General features: G+C 37.1%; 1 protein-coding gene across 1 annotated transcript in view; it reads right to left on the bottom strand.

Moving 5' to 3' along the window:
• Window positions 1-2,175: 2,175 nt before the first annotated feature.
• LOC136885461 (uncharacterized) overlaps window positions 2,176-18,156 on the bottom strand; it is a 273,832-nt gene continuing 257,851 nt past the window's right edge. Inside the window, exon 10 of the mRNA XM_068230446.1 lies at window positions 2,176-2,393. Within this exon, the coding sequence (XP_068086547.1) occupies window positions 2,387-2,393 (7 nt within the window). The 3' untranslated portion in view covers window positions 2,176-2,386. The remainder of the gene's footprint in view (window positions 2,394-18,156) is intronic.

Raw genomic sequence — 18,156 nt, 5'->3', positions numbered from 1 at the left:
CAGGCGCAGGCGACTCAAACTCCAAGGAAGTATTCTGAAAAGATTGTTCGAGGATGAAGACCAATTGAAGCCATAGGAAAAGGTGGTTAGATCAGAAACATGGGATGCCCTAGAGAGAAAAGAAGCATATCATGACTGTAATAAATGGAGGCACATCCTTCTTAGACATCCTACCCTGCTCCCTGGAATGAATGAATGAATGAATGAATGAATGAATGAATGAATGAATGAATGTAATTGTATTGGTAACTATTACGATTTTTAGACATTTGTCAGTTTTTGCTCTGTTATCTGCTCCTTGTTGTAATAACAGTTTTCCCCTTGAAAACATTAATATGTAGCACTTTTAAAACAATAAATGCCTTGTTGTAGTGTGACATCTTAGACCTCCCATTTTTATGGCCAACAGCAAGATAAATCTAGGTGAGCAACTCTTTTTCAAGGAACCACTTGAGACCTTTCAAATATGGATATTGTAGTGTGTGGTGAGAGGGAGAACTGCAATGGTGGAAATATAATTTTAAAGTTTTTATTTAAAGTGTCTGCAAGATTACATTTTTGGTTGGAACTCTGGACTCTACTGGAATTTATTTTATTTAACTGCAAGAAATATTAATTTGGATGTGTGTGTAATAATTTTTCTTTTAGGCAATAGGGAAGATATATGGAACTGTAAATGAACATTGCAAGATGCAAGGAGTATTTTGATTCAAAAATTATGTAACTAGTAAAATTGTATTTAAGAAAACCTCAAGATTGGATTGCTAACATTGCAAGAGTGATTAAGTGATCTGTATATCATGATGTAATATGGTGAAAATTATTTTTTTATGTAACGATGTTTTTGTTGTGAAACATCCTATACTGCATGTGTGGTCATGGGTGCCGCAATAGGAAATCTCGAGAAGTTGCTAACTATCTTAATATGACCTATTGGCGAAAATTTAGGGAATCTAGTGGAAATTGTTTCCCCATTGGTCGGTTGTGAATCGGGCCATTTCCGGACTTTCTGCCGGCTTCAGAAATAGCATGCGTGTGCTTGGCGTCATTTACATCCGACCACCCTATTGAGCGCAAGCTTGAGGGCTTCCCTCGGGAACTCCTGCCTTTCCGCGGTAAGTGTCATTTCAATGTTAATCTTAACATTCTCTGGTTTTGTTTAATGTAATTTTTTACTTTGGTATTTCGGTATTTCCTTGCTTAATGTCTTTTTTTTTTAGTTTTAAATTTAACGTGTCCAAGTTAGCCCTTTTTTTTAAATTGAACAATTTGTTCATTTGTGTTTTTGGATTCGTTATTGTATCAGTTTGTCAAAAGCGTTAAGTATCAACTGCTTTGTGATTTAACTTTTGTAATGTTTCGTTTGTTATTTTTAATATAGCTGAGCTAGAGGGTGTTTCTTGTAAGTCTTTTCTTAACGTTATACATTCCCATAGACCTCGCAGGGCTTCCTTGCACCTTCCACTCTCCTGTCTCAGTTGTCATTTTTAGGCCTGTAAGGGTTCCCTTGTATTTGTTTTAATATTCCGTATCAAAAGATACTTGTCACGTTTCCATGTTCTGATGTAATACACCGCCACTGCGTCATGTTAATATTTCCTTATTCATATTGTTAAATGCCTATATTATTATTACAACTATTTCTTTATTCTCATTCATTTATGTCAATATTTTGTATTATTATTATTATTATTATTATTATTATTATGTGTAGGCGTAATTGTCCCGATTACGGTTACAGATATATCACAGAATTTTCAAGATCCCATGGGTAGAAAATAATGTAACCAGTAAGAAGGTAAACAATCATGCCAGTCAACTTCACATGATTTAACCTTCACAAAATGCAGAAAAGCAGCCTATTTTGGTCACATATTAAAAAATAAATAGTACGGCCTGATAACAGATCATAGAAGGCCAGGCGGACGTGGGTGAAGATTAAGTTGGGCAGCAGTGGTTCGACATCTTCTATATGACAACTGACATGGAAAAAACAAAATAAGAAAAATTATTCCATGTTAGTTGTCAGACTTCTGTGAGGAAAACATAAATTTCATGTGTTGTTACTCATAATCCTTAATTCTGTGAGGGAACAACACCAGAAGAAAAGATGATGAAATTAAAAGCAAAGGAAGATCAACTTCTTTCATAAGTATTTGAAGATGTTGCTCTCATCCTTACCTTATCAATGACACTCATATCTGTGGAAAATCAGCTGATGGTTCATCCGATCGGTGTTCATTCGATGAAACGCACTGGACATCGCAGGATATTCTGTTATGCAGGATTCGTCTTGCTCTTGCCCCACCGTATTGTCCTACGCCATTTTAGGACAACGAGAAGAGGATGGAAATCTCTGGCAGAATGGTGTAGATAGTGAAGTACTCTACCATCTGTAAAATACAGAAGAACTAATGAACATACTTTTATCTCTTAATCATTTATTTTAGACGGTCTGTTGAACTGGATAATTGTCACGACTGTACAATATTTCCCATTGTGATGTTTTAAGAACTATATTTGTAATTGTCAGCTGAGGATGACCCTTGAAGGGTCGAAACCGGTAGTGTGAATGATAGTATGTAAATAAATGTATTAATAAGGTGGAGGCTTCAGTATCAATTTCATTTTGTAGCTACATCAATACGGAAATGAAACTCCTAGATTATGATCCTTATGTTATTTTATTTATAATTTGTTCACAGGGCAAGCAATGCAGTTCCTTCAACATCATGTTTTGCTCATACTTTGTGAGCACCATCAGCCAAAATAACCTAATTCAAGGTAGGTCAGTACATGTCCTAATTTCAATATCTAATCCTAAATATTAAGGATTACTATGTATTGAAAAGATGGTTTTTATTAATGTATCAATTTATTCTGAATTCCAATACGGCTCTTCAATGAGATTCATAACTTGCAAAATATGAAGGTGACTGAGGTATGAGCGATGCTAATAATACCGTTCCTTATGCAGCCAGTCCCTGTTATGAATGATGTGAAAATATCACTCATAGGGTCAGTTGGTGCATACATTTCAGTGGGCTTGGCAGACTGATATGCAATAGCAACTTCTAAGTGAGGAAAGCAACGGGTACTACCTCACTCCTCATTTCTCTAGTATGCCTCTTCAGTGACGCCTGGGCTATCTATGACAGCTGTTGACGGAACTGTGGAGGATCAAACCAGCCTTCGGGCTGAATCCCCAAAATACATACATACTGCACCCGCTCACCTCCTGAGTCCCAGACTAGCCTTAATCTCAGGGGTGATCAGTTATTAAAAGATGTTAAAAATTTTAATCAATAACAAAAAAAAAAATATATATAGGCGCACCAAATGAACACAGGGATGAACGGGGCATGCAAATTAAGGTAAAGGGGGACGGCTCATTCATAAGTACAAATTATAAACTCCACAATAGGACTGGGAAGTGACAACTTAAATTCCATGGGCATACTGGACTAACTACAATAAAAAGATATGAAAACTGTTTCCTGTTGAAATTGCAATAAGGAGCAATTTATTTACATAAATCGCATACAACAATTGATTACAATTATTACACTTAGAAATTTCCATCCTGAAAAAGAATACATAGGTACATCTGAATTCACGTCACTACTCTGGTAGTGTGAAATATTTCGTGAATTCGCCCCATGGGTTACTGGGGATCGAATCCACATCCGTATGAATGGACATTTCACCGCTGGAGATCATCTTCCGGAGACGAGGGCATGAGAGTAACTATTTACTGTCATCTCCACGTTCCGTTGGACATGAGTCACTTCCGGTACGTACATTCTAGTGGGCCGGATCCCCACCGTGGAAATGTTATCGTATCTAAAACGAGAATTTATTTTATGGACAAACTCTAGCCTATATTTCCAGATTCACAAACATGCCAGGTGTAGCTCGTTAACGCGAAGCTTATCTCAATATTTACTTTTGTCAATACGACAAGACGTACGGAAAGGTTCATTACTATGCTCATACAATGAAGACGTGCCATCCGTGCGTTATTCCGCACCTACCGCCAACAATCTCCCACGTGGAAAACCAACATCTGGTTCCGACCAATTCGACACATGACGACTGTCTCTATCATATCTTCCTATGATTATTAAATAATTATCATTATCATTCTTTATCCGATCATTATATTCTGTGATTACCATCAATTATTTTATTATTATCATTAATTTCAATTATCATCCTATATTTGATTATATGCTATCCTTTGCCGACGTTTCAAACGAAGGGTCATTTTTCCTCGTAATTAATCCGCACAAATTAATGATCAGTTTCATAATAAATTATTATTATCATCATATTCGTAACACTGAATCATCGTCCATTAAATATCTTAATTTCCTTTCACCATAATTATTATTCTCAAATACTATTGCTAGTTGTCCGTCTGCTTCTTCAAATTATTTACTATTATTATTTTTTTTTTTGCTAGGGGCTTTACGTCGCACCGACACAGATAGGTCTTATGGCGACGACGGGATAGGAAAAGACTAGGAGTTGGAAGGAAGCGGCCGTGGCCTTAATTAAGGTACAGCCCCAGCATTTGCCTGGTGTGAAAATGGGAAACCACGGAAAACCATCTTCAGGGCTGCCGATAGTGGGATTCGAACCTACTATCTCCCGGATGCAAGCTCATGGCCGCGCGCCTCTACGGGCACGGCCAACTCGCCCGGTATTATTATTATTATTATTATTATTATTATTATTATTATTATGGTAACTTAATTTCACGTGTTACACTACTGTTGGCGATATTTATGGTTAATGCATAAACTCTTACAATTTCGGTCTACTTTGGCACTAAGCAATTGATTTAAGACCAGATTCACTTGGATTATTATTTTTTTTTTTAAATGGAAAGTTTATATTTTTATTTCCACACTCTAGAATTTAGTCACATAGGAAGTATGTTGAGTCGAAATATGAACCACCAAGATCCGATTTACATCGATCGGGACACCACGGTATTCAAAACCGCAACCTTCATTTCCGTACTGCCGTTTATTTTATGGGGACACCATGTCCTCCCAAGACACTTCTCAAATCCCATGGCACATCGCAGCTGGGTAACTACATCCAATGCCTGTGATTGCTAACTTATTCCTTCCTTTTCATTTGAAGTCCCTTTTATTCCACTGGAACTCTTCAAACATGTTATTTAATAATTAATCCTTGGTGCGTGGATTCTGCCAATCATAACACCGGAATCGACCTTACATTGTCTTAGGCATCGAGATTTATCTATTTCATCATAAAAAACAGTACAGCTCAATTCTAACCTCATGCCGGATTTTCGTCCCGCACAGCTTCCGATCTTAAAAATGGGCTCAAACCACTCTGGGCTTTGAACATAACGTGACCATCCTATACACGTTAAACAAATTTTTATGGTTATGATCAAGTCCAAAAACGTGAAATCAACAATATACCTAAAAATCAAATTTACTGCCCGAATTAAGGTCTTTTACGCCACATGTTATCTACATTGATTATTACTTTCAACCGCAAACTTTTACAGCATTATATTTTAACTTGCGAACTTATAAAGCATTATTATTTTTTCCTTCACTTTAACTTGCACACTCACAAAGCATTATTATTATTATTATTATTATTATTATTATTATTATTATTATTATATTTCATGACCTTACGTACGCAAACAAATTTTACACACCCTGGCACTTTCATAATCTGTATAATACATCCAAGTTCATCCAAATAATTTTAACACAAGACTATAGATTTTTATCTAACAAATCCACCAAAAACACGACAGATTTAATAGAATAACTATAGAATTTTAACATCCAACCAAATCATTCTCTCCACTTTTAACATAGTCATTCAAACCTAAAAATTATTCCCCATCATTGAAAATAAATAAATAGTCACCTAAGAAACTAGAAGTTCAGGACTTCATTTCTATTTTAAAATTGGTCGTTAATTTTTTCACCTTTGACAACACTATACATCAACAAGATGGCTCAGCAATGGGCTCACTGGCCTCAGGCATCTTGGCAGAGATCTATCTACATCTCTTAGAATACAGAAAAATTGATCATTTGGCCCAAAAGAGGATATTGGTAAAATATGTTGATGATACGCTCGTTATTATGAACGAAGAAATTAACACCACAGCTTCTACACCTCTACCTCTCAACAACATTGACTCACATTAAATTTACTCTCAAATCCAAAACTAACAAAAGCTATACATTTTTTAGATTTAACTATCAACAGACATCCTCCGCTTTATAATACAAAATTTTTTCTTTAGAAAACCAAGACAAACAGCAACTATCCGACAAGATTCTACGTACCCACAAGCACATAAACGTGCATCATACAATAGCTTAATTTTTCGTGCCATTAATATACCAATGTCTAAGAATGATTTTAAAAATTAATTGAATACTACCCGTGCTATTGCTAAATCTAACGGCTTTAACAATTTCTTCATAGATCGAATAATTAATAGCCAGCCCCGTGGTGTAAGGGTAGCGTGCCTGCCTCTTACCTGGAGACCCCGGGTTCGATTCCCGGCTAGGTCAAGGATTGTAAACTGGACCTGAGGGCTGGTTCGAGGTGGAATAACGCGAAACAAATCATGACAACAGCAGCAATGAAAGTGATACCAAAAGGCGTTGGTAATAAAAAGAAATGGTTTCATGAGGCATGTCAAGATGCAGTTAATGAAGTGGCAATATGGCATAATAGGTGGTTGCAGTCTAGTAAGAATGTATATGTTGAGGAACTATACAGAGAAAAAAAGAAAGAACAGGTTGGGGGTTGCACATAGGGTTAACGGCTCTATTGCATAAAAAAAAGAAAGGTCGTTACGAATATCTCACATTTGCCTCACATGAATAAGAATGCATATCAAAATATGACGACCCTGCAATGGAAATCGGCTTTATGAATAGGAACTTGGAATGTAAGAACCCTGTATAAACCTCGATCTTTCAAAATCCTAAGTCAACAGCTGGAGAAGTTGTGATAGTACATATATCACACCCCCGAATTATATGTAGAAGTTTGAGATATTATTGTCAGTATTATTATTATTATTATTATTATTATTATTATTATTATTATTATCAGTATTTCATTTGTATATTTTGCCATTTATATTTATAAGCTGGAAGATATCCACATATGTAGGTGTGAGTAATTTGTTTTGCACGAGTGGGAAAACATTGCTTTAATAACTCTGGTAATTTGGATGAGTCATCTCGCTACCCCAGTGTTTGTTGTGATGTACTTGTGTCGGGAAATTCATGAGTCATGTATATATCCCAGCCTGATGAGATGAGCGTGTTTTGTATTAGGGAAGTTCGTTGACTCATCCGAGGCAAACCCCAGAGTTTGTTTATCTCTTGGGAACAAGGTCTTGACTAGAGATCACTCATGATTGGTGGGCAAGCACCAATCCAGAAGTATCATCTGAGAGGAGGGGGATGTTGATGTCTATAAAGGTTGATCATACGGCGGCAAGCAGGACATTGTATAAGGGACATGGAAAAGTGATTGTAAAGGAACGAGAAGGAATATAACTACAACCAGTAACACTGTATGAAGGAACGACAACGGACACACTGTACGAGAAGGAAGTAGTGCTGATACACGGTACTGGAGTGACACGGCTGCAATGGACTGGACTTCAAACGTTCGTGGAGCGTAGTCTTGTTACGTTCGTGGAAAGTGGCTGATTGTGGAGAGTGCTTGCGCATTAAGTATTGTAGCACTTGTGGCGGCCTAGCATTATATGTTGGTGAAAGCTATCTCAGGCTTTCCATAATTTATGTTGAGGATCGACAGACGTGTGTGTATATATCTTTACAACCAGTGTTAAAATATGTGAACACAGTAGTACAAGGTACAGTATCTGTGTGATGTGATAACTGCCGATTATGAGAATCGGCAAGTCGAATTGATATAGAGACAGTGAAGGGTATTTATCTTCATACATGTACATTGTTCATCGGACTATCTACAAATGGTAGCTTAGTTCTCGCTTTCGTTTTCCCGCGATTTTCATTATTGTTGTTGTAAATATGGAGTCTTCCAGCAATATTTTATGTGTGTATTATATGTATAATGTTGTATGTTGATGAGGTGCTCATGCACGGAATTTGTTAAGAATATAGTTAGCTATTTTAGAATCAGTGTTATTGATGAACCTAGGTGCAGTTCCTACATAATTAGTCGTTTTCAGGAGGTTAGGTAAGGCCTGCAGCAGATGTACCAGCACGCAGCATTATGTACACGCCCTGGGATATACAGTTTATCATGCTCTTATCTAAATTCGAGGGATCCATTCTCGTGAACTCCGGCGCCCATTCTACGGACATTTCGGTTAATTATGCTTATTAATTTTATTAAGTTTTTGAGTAATTTTATTTATATATTTTTATTCATGATTTTATTTATTAGTACTCATCAAAGACGTTACAAAGTATAGAGTGGGAATTGCTGCAATTCAAGAGAGATTATTAGGTAATGGTATACAGGACATAGAGAAGTATGAGAGTGGTAAAAAAACTGGACCCCACGAATTTGGTACTGCATTTTGTGTCCAAAATTCACTAGTATCATCAGTACTCTCCTTTGAACATGTGAATGAAAGACTATGCTATTTGAGGGTACATTCTAAATGGTTTAACATATCACTGGTGAACTGCCATGCCCCCACAAACGACAAGGATGATCACGTTTAAGGACTCCTTTTATGAGGAGTTGTTAGAACTGTGGAATAAATTACCCAAACATGTCAAAATGATTTCAGGTAATTTCAATGCAAAAGTGGGAAAGGAAGAAATTTTTGTGCCAACAATAGGAAGGGAAAGTCATCATTGCTTTAGTCATGCAAATGCCATTAGACTATTCAATTTTGCTACATCCACAAACAGGAATGTGCGGAGTACCACTTTCCTACATAAATACAGTACATAAGGAAACATGGAATTCGTGTGACGGTAAGTCTGCCAATCAGATCATGTACTAACTGATAACAGGCATAGAAGCTCCATAACTGATATCAGAGCTTACAAAGGAGCTGAGATAGGATCTGATCTGAATATGATAACTGCTTGTGTTGAAATTAAACTGAAAACCTCTTGTAAGTAACAGACTGAGGAAAGATCCAAAGTTGACACAAACTGAAGCAGGAAGATGAAAGATTGTACTTTAATGTGGAAATTGCAAAGAGATTCGATATTCTGGGAGAAGATCCTACAGAAGGCTTTGATGAAACAAATGACAAAGTTTATGAATGAATGTGGAATAAAGCGAAACAAATCATGACAACAATACCAATGAAAGTGATACCAAAAGGTGTTGGTAATAAAAAGAAAGGGTTCGATAAGGCATGTCAAGATGCAGTTAATGAAGTGGCAATATGGCATAAGTGGTTGAAGTCTAATAAGAAAGTGGATGTTGAACTATACATTGAAAAACAGAAAAAATGTAGTAAATTAATTTGTAGAAAGAAAATGGTCTACCTGAGACAACAAATAGAAATCCATACAAGATGACTACAGAAACAGGAACATCTGCAAGATGTATGAAACTGTCAACACAATTAAAAGAGGATTTCAACCAAGATCGAGTATTATGAGTGATAAGTCTGGAAATTTAACTGCTGATCAGGACAAAGTATTAAATTATTGTAAGCAATACTTCGATTCCTTGCTTGAATTGTGATGATCCAGAAACTTGTATTTGTGAACCATCTAGTTCCCCGTCAGAAGAACAAATACCAGAGCCATCATATCAAGACGTATTACAAAATGAAGCTTCAGGTAATGACAACATTCCTGATGAGCTTATTGAATATGGTGGAGAAAGATTACATAAATACATATATAAATTCATTCTAAGGACATAGCACGGTGAAGTTATTCCAAAAGAATGGCAGGAATCACATATTGTTCCAATTATAAAGGAGGGGATAAGGAAGAACTTCAAGATTATTGTGCTATATCTTTTGTAAACATGACCTATAGAATTCTGTCTATTCTTTCACAGCGTTCAAAACCAATTGCTCAAAATGGTATTGGGGACTATCAGAACGGTTTTCGTAGTGAAAGATCCACTACAGACAATATATTTGCAATTCTTAATGACAAGGTGTGGGAACACAAGGGGTCTGTTCATTATCTCTCTATAGATTTCTTCAAGGCATATGATTCAATCCATAGATAAAGGCTGTGGAACATCACGATGGAATTTGGCTTTCCCATAAAATTAACATGTGCAAACTGTGTATGGATGGTGTAGGATTACTGAAGAGGGCTCCGCCATGTAAGTATACATATTCCTTGATGTGTCAACTCTACTATATAGCTAATGCTTCATTGTTTTCTATAGTCATTTTGTAAGTATAATATTCTTCTTTGGAATCTCACAATCAGATATGAAATAAAGTTACTAACGTTGTGAAGTACGGTATTTGATAATAAACGCCGGGTACGTTTTAGATTTAATAGATGGTAATGTTAGGTGTGTGTTGCTCAAGGACAGAAAATCAAGTTCCTTCCAGAATAAATCTGGTCTGAGACAAGGGGATGCACTATCTCCTCTTCCATTGAAGCGTTATTTTATTAAATACGCTTGTTATGTCATATACTTTGAACAATCTACTGTCTACGCGACACATTTATATGGCGTCTCTCATCGGAACTTGTAATTTTGTTCAATTATTCAATTCCTCTACGGACACCATGTTCACGGCCTAGTTACCGTCCGGAGCTATGATTACACCACGATCGTATGAAACTGTAATTCAACACCATTTGGAGTATGGGATGACTAAAACCTTGTACCTGGCAGATTTGGGTTAATTAATGCATGACCGCTCTGAACTGTTTGAATATTGGTCATCTATTGAATCTAAACCTTGCAATTGTGACTTTTCGTCACGTAGTTTTCTGTTTGGATTGTGCTTCTACAAGGTAACATTACATGGTTGGACAGATACATGGACTTCTATGCCATCTATGAGTGTGCCTAGCAACTTCTGTGTTTCGGCGGTCTCCGCCAGAGCGTGTAGCAGGGTTGAGACTGTGTCGCGCCAAGTGGAGGAGTGTGGAGTGTATCTTTTGGCTGCTGGAGTTGCCCGTTGACTGGAAGCTAATCGCCACGGCTAACGGCTACGCTGCTACTCAAATTATTATGTTGACTGAACCGATTGGAATCGGTTAATAAAGGAGGGTATACCTAGTCTAGCGAGGAAGACTAATATTGTGTACAGTATTTTAAGAAGATTTGTGTTTATTATGTAAGTTTTTTTCTTATTTTTATTTGTGGGTGCAGTAGCAATTAGGTATAACACGAGTAGGTTAGCTGAGCATAGTTGATCACCATGAAGGTACACCTTTAGGTTTTATTACTGGGTATACAACTTTCTGGGTGTGATTTACTATATTCTATGAGTGTTTTTATTGTAAGTAAAATTAGGCCACTGTTGGGTGATGGAGTTCATACTTGAAGTGTGTGAAGTGTAAAGGCGTAGTGCATTATTTGCTCTAGGTAACAGTCAAAATTCGTCCTTGCTTTTTCCAAATTTTGTGTTTCACTTTGCTTTATTCCTATTTCTGGTGGACCTGCGTGTTTCCCCGAGTTCTTGGTACGTGTACTGTTTCTATTTCTATATTTCATATTCATATTGCAGTGTTCATTGTGGTGCACATTTTCGTCTTTTCTCTGATGTGATTCTCATATTGTTTTGTGCTTTGTTTCGTGTGTTATGGCCTCCTGTTATTCGTGTTCCGACCGAATTACTACATTTGCACTGAACACCACCCCTTTCTTAAAACTATATTATTATCATCATTATTAATTGAATATTTCGTAGATTTATTTTTTAATTAATACGTATACTTAGGGAATAGGATTGTATATTTCTTGCATTTCTGCGGGTGGTTTTATTTGATTATTGCTTTATGAAGTGGGGATACCCACATTTATTTCAAAGATGTAATTCCTTAACAATGTAAGGTTTGGGGTTTTAATTCAGGGTTTTGGGCATCCCTAGTGTGGAGCGATTGTAACTTTGGCCTTATCTACTCTTCTGATTATTGTTGCTTATCTTATCGCCGTGGGGCAGTTACGCAACTGACATTGTGCATTATTGTCTCGCGGGGTTTTGTGTACGCTGGTGTGTGCCGCTGTGAATATGATAACGAATTGTTTGTGGTATTGAGGCGAGATTGTGTGCTTTCGTTCTCGTGGTTGCGTGTCCTGCCTCATTACATTATTCGTTACAGGTCGTGTTTTTTATTTAATTTCTTATTTATTTGTGTTGATATTATTGTCATTTCTTTCTGGCACGTGTTTTCATATTGGTCGGTTATTGTGTGGAGTTCCATTTATTTGATGCATTGTTTGATCTACGTTATGTGGGTTTTACGGGAAATGATCCTTCCACTAGGGTATGTCTGAAGCCCTCTATTAAATAATTTGATGTTAAATTTATTAAAATTTTAAGTTTGTTTACGAACACTTAGTAGTAGCTTGTTAAGTTTAAACTGTCTGGTGCACAAGGATTTTCCTTTTAAAATGAAGAAACGATTTTACTTTAAAGAATATTAATTTTATATCTAGATTATTTATTTTACCCAATTTTCATGGGTGCCATTTTGATATTCATTCCTTATTATTTGTTTTATTTATCAGGGTCTAAAGAGTTCTCTTGTTTGATAATATGTAAAAATCAATTTTCTTTCAGGTATATATTTATTTTAAAATTTTAAAGTTGGTGTTATTTGAGTTGTTCGTCGCAATTCCTAGTGATCCCCTCTACCTTACTTTATGGGTTAGGTCCTGCATTCTTCCATGTTTCCTTGCTTACTCATTTTTCTTCTGAGGTGTTATTTATTGTTTTGCTCCTTTGTTTGAATTTTGTCTTGGTGTGCACTTCCCTATGACGTTCTCTTCAGAACGTTATAGACCCATCATTATTAGGGGGTGTTGCACCATTCAATATTGCACTGGAGAAGATTATCAGGAAAATAGCTCTTGTACCTGCTGGCATTGAGCCTCTGTGGCTCAGACGGCAGCATGTCGGCCTCACACCGCTGGATACCGTGGTTCAAATCCCGGTCACTCCATGTGAGATTTGTGCTGGACAAACCGGAGGAAGGACAGGATTTTCTACGGGTACTCTGGTTTTCCCTGTCATCTTTCATTCCAGCACCACACTCCATTCTTATCTCATAGCATCTATCAGTCATTCATAAATCACTTTGGGAGTGGCGACTCCACTGTACTAATAGCCATTCATTACATCCCTGACCCTGTCAATGACTGGAAAACAGGTTTGGAGGTTATTTTTCACCTGTTGGCATCATATTTGGGGAAACATAAAATCCTTGCATATGTGGATGATATTGTTCTTATTGGCTGCAATGAATTAGAAATTAGGCAGTTATTTGTGGAAGTAGAAGAAATGGCAGCAAAAATTGGCTTACGGGTAAACAATAAAAAGAAATTACATCGTTGTGCAGAGACCGAATCATGAGGAGGTTGGCAGATTGTCTTGGAAAATTGGGAAATATATATTTAAAGGAGTAGAGGAGTTTAAATTCCTTGGTGTATTAATCGATAAGCAAAACTGAAGGCAACTGGAACACCAAGCTTGAATTAAGAATGCAAATGAGGCATTTTAAACTATGAGCCTTATACAGTAAAACCTCAAGTATTTGGGACTCAAAAATTGGACTTTGAATCAAGGGTAACTGCATGCAGTAATCACATAATTCGAAGTTTAAACCTTTAAAATGCCATGCAAAAAAAACAAAATATTTAAAAATGCATCCAAGAAAGTGCATTTAGAGTATTCAAATGATGCACTTGGATAACTCACAAACATAACCTCCCGCAATGAAAGAAAGAAAAAAAAGCAAGATTCAAAGACAAGGAGAAATCTATGCTGACTCCCATGTGCAAGTGCGTTATTCATTGGATTACTGTACTGTATGCATCTTAGATTCCCTGTACTTGCATAGAAAGTACCCGATGCCCTTAAAACATCGTGGCTAATCAAACTTTCCTTTGACAGGGGGGACAAAGTCTCTCACTTCCTTCTGCATGAGAACACAATACAGTCACATTATCCTTGTAAGATTTCCCGCCATGGAACTTCTCTCGTACTTCAGAAATGTAAACACTTGCCGTGTCACTAAGTATTCTATGACCCATAAATGCATGCAATCACCTTGATTCACAGTTAAACCTTTCAAAAGACATGGAAAAAAACTATTTTCGAAATGTATCCAACAAGGTGTGTTTACAATATTCAAATAATGCACTCTGATAAATCACTGAAAAACATAACCTCACTCAAGGAAAGAAAAAAATCACACGATTGAAAGACTAAACTATGCTGGTTTCCCTGTGCAAATGCATTATATTTTGGATTACTCTACCGTTTGCATTTTTAGAAACACTATACTTGCATGGAAAGTGCCCGACGCCCTTAAAACATTGCGGCTTATCAAACTTTCCTATGACGAGGGGAGGAATTCTCTCGCTTCATGTGCATTGCAACACAGTACAACGACCCGCCCCCTCAACCCTGTACAATTTTCAGGCTGGCACTTTCTCCTTTAAAACTATAAAACCGTTTGGGCTCGGCATTAAAAGAAAGCAATACAGTTTCATCAGCAATGACAATATTGTTCGGTGCCTATGTACTGATTATGTGAGCCACGCTTTTCGTCAACTGTCGGCATCGCCAGCGTTCGCGGATTCTGTTTCTCCGCACATTGCCTGTTGCGTGATATTACGGCGCTCCTTAAAACGTTGTACACAAAAGAATTCCGATTTCACTCGTACTTTGTAATTATGAAGCACACTGTATACACACAGAAGTGTGTGAAAGTGCAGAAAGCTACCCCTGCACATTCCGGAAGACGCGAACTATCATGACACGGATAAATTTTTAGTTTAAATTACTCTCTAACATACTATTGTTCTAAAATGTAAATGCAGTTTCAAATTGAAAATCTGAATTTCGGTAATTGGGCCGACAGTGTAATTACGAATTAAACAATTTAAACAACATACAAAACCCTACCTCATGTTTCCGGGAACAAGAGCTTCTTCGAATTGGGCGGGATTTTGAATTATCGAGGTTCTACTGCATTAGGCTCCAATACAATCATTTGACCAGTACTTCTGTATGGTTCCGAGACATGGAGTATGCAATGAATCAGTAACAGTAAATTTCCACCTTTTTGATACTTATATTTTCATTAAGCAAATCAATAATTTACAGTACATGTTTCATTTGATCTGGAACATCTTCAGCTGTATTACAACACTTAGGTGAAATTTATTTATCTTTGTTAAGAACATCTCTTGTTTTACTTAAAATCTATGTGAATTTAAAAATTGAAATAAATTAAAATCAATGTGGATGGTTGAATGGTGTGGTGAAACGGGAGGGAAAATGGCTTTACTTCTTTTAACCTATTTTAAAACTGTATCTATTCATTTGAACAGATGTTATAAAAAAAATTTGTTTCCAGCACTTTTTTCACTATGATATATGATATTCTGCTTGTCTACTAATAAAAAGTTTTTGAAAAATAATTTTCCTTTGTCACTGTTCTATATTTTACAAGAATGTTCTCTTCATTTGCTCCTTCCATGGCGAATGTTGTTTGTTTTAATTGTATTAAAGTGGCTCTTGAATTCAAATAATTCAGGATCCCTGAAGCTGATTGCTGTCATACTTTTATTTAAAAAGGTTCCCCGAAATCTGAAACGAAATAAAATGGAGAATTGCTTTCTGAATGTGTGTTTTTAGTCAGCACCAGACAATCTAGTATACAAATAAGCTGTTTCATATCTTGTTGACAAATTCTACTGTGTCCTTGGAAGAGCGACGGCTGATGCAGCCTTCGTCTTGTGAAGTAATGATGTGTGTGTTCCAAAGCTGGTTCCACCTTTGGGGAAGGAAAGGCTGTGGAGTGGGGAGGTGGCACATCAATTATGGTCACGGTTTCAGCTTTACAAGAAGGGGAAGGAGGAAGAGATATACAGGAGGACAGAAGTTCATTCATTTTCTTTTTTTAATTGTCTGTTGTTTTTAATGCTGAATGCTTCCAGATGTGATAATATCCCTTCGTATAAAGGGTTCCTATTACCAATTACATCATTCAGGTTATTATCCTGATTACTTTACTGATCTAAATATATATATATATATATTCTAGTGTATTTAGAAAACGACCATTATTTGTTTTACATAATATCGTCGAATCTTGCTCTATACTGGTGACAATGTTTGTGAACGAATGTGGAATAACTCTAAACAAATCATGACAAGAGGTAGCAATGAGTTATACATGGAGAGTAACCAAGAAAGAGCAGCAGCAGTTGCAAGTCTTTGAGAATAAAGTTTAAGAAATATTTGGCCCATGATTTGATCGTATCTCGCAAGGCTGGCAGAAGAGATCTAATTATGAGATTTACACCCTCTCAACAACACACTATAATGGGTGTGATAGAATCCAACAGACTGCACTGAGCTGGACATGTACTGAGAGTGAAGGAAAACAGAGCACCAGTAGATCAATGCAAAGGATCTCTTAATGGGAAAAGACCTTCAGGAAGACCCCAAAGCACCTGGAAGAAGCAGACCAACAAGGTATGTTGGACCCTCTAAACTGATAACTGGGAAGAGCAGGCTCAAGATGGAAAAGGATGGAAGAGGACTGCGACATCCGCACGGGAACTTCCTGTCCGTCAGAAGCCTACGGATTGAGTGAGAGTGTGAACCTCATCCCACGAACTGAACTAAACTGGGCTGGAAGGATTTAAGAGGACGCCAGATTTTTTAATTTGAAAATGTGGGGGGAAAAAAGAGTTTATCTTATACCATATCCGCTCACATAACTCCCCACCATGTATATCTCGCACCCCATTTTTAACATCTGAAACTGCAGGAAAAAATTCCCCCCCCACATAACTTGCATTCATTTCTGATGTCATAAAGACATACATAACATACACAAAAAATTTGGATATTCTGTGGACAAGCTTACATTAACCCTTACCCCTCATCTGTCACGCGAGGCCTGACATTACGATATTCCTTTTCCAGTTAAGCGTCATGCAAGGCCCGACAGAGCAAACGCCTGAAAAGCCATACATCCAATTTTTGATCTGATCACCGCTCGTCTGTCGACCCTTCGCTGACAAAATACACGATGCCATACTGTACTGCCATCTTTCACTTCAGCGTGGAACTTTGTAAAATCCAAATACTATTTGACAGTCAGTCAAAAATCTTATTTAGATGGCAGTGTAGATATCAGCTGTGTCCAGTCCACTCACACACGCGAAGGCTCGAACGATTGTAAACAAACATGGTCGCCGCGTGCTCTCCTAGTCATACACAGTATACTGTTTAATGTTGTATGTCACGTAATTCTACAAAACCCCAGTAATTTCATGCCTCTACTCCTTCCTTGCACCATATCTAATAGCATTTGAGGGCGCCTACAAGTGAACTGGCAATGCTGATGCCGACGGCTGGCGCAATTACCATAAATCAACAGATCCTAATTTCAAGCAATCTGGGTTTACAGGGGTTTCAGGCTACAAACCACCGCAAGATGTGAAACCAGACACTGAATTAGTTTCTCAATTGCCTTTCACCAATAATTTGTTCAGTGAAATTACTAACGAAACGGTGTACTGCGATAACGATAGTAGTAATAATAATAATAATAATAATAATAATAATAATAATAATAATAATAATAATAATAATATTCACATTTAGCTCTGGTTATACCCTCTACGTTGAGTTGGTAAATTTGTATTGATGGTCCAATCTTGCGAACTGGAGGGTCCTGAGAAGGACCTATTCGGGTATTATTTCTCCTTAATCTTTGACCGAGAGGCCGTTTAAGGCAGTTCGATCTCATCGTGCTCGCTTAGCACCACCCGGGGGACACGTGCAGAGTAATGAAGAGGTAAATTCTCCAGGCGTGAGGAACAGTGAACATTAACAGCAGATCTGAGATATTAGATGAATACTTCAAACAATTCTCTTCGACCGAATCCTCAAAAGACAGTTGTATCAACATCAACTTTCCATTTACGGAA

This window comes from Anabrus simplex, chromosome 14 (genome assembly GCF_040414725.1).
Source record: "Anabrus simplex isolate iqAnaSimp1 chromosome 14, ASM4041472v1, whole genome shotgun sequence".
Lineage (NCBI taxonomy): Eukaryota > Metazoa > Arthropoda > Insecta > Orthoptera > Tettigoniidae > Anabrus > Anabrus simplex.
Note: the sequence above shows the minus strand (reverse complement) of the source record. Positions and strands in the feature narration are given on the sequence as shown.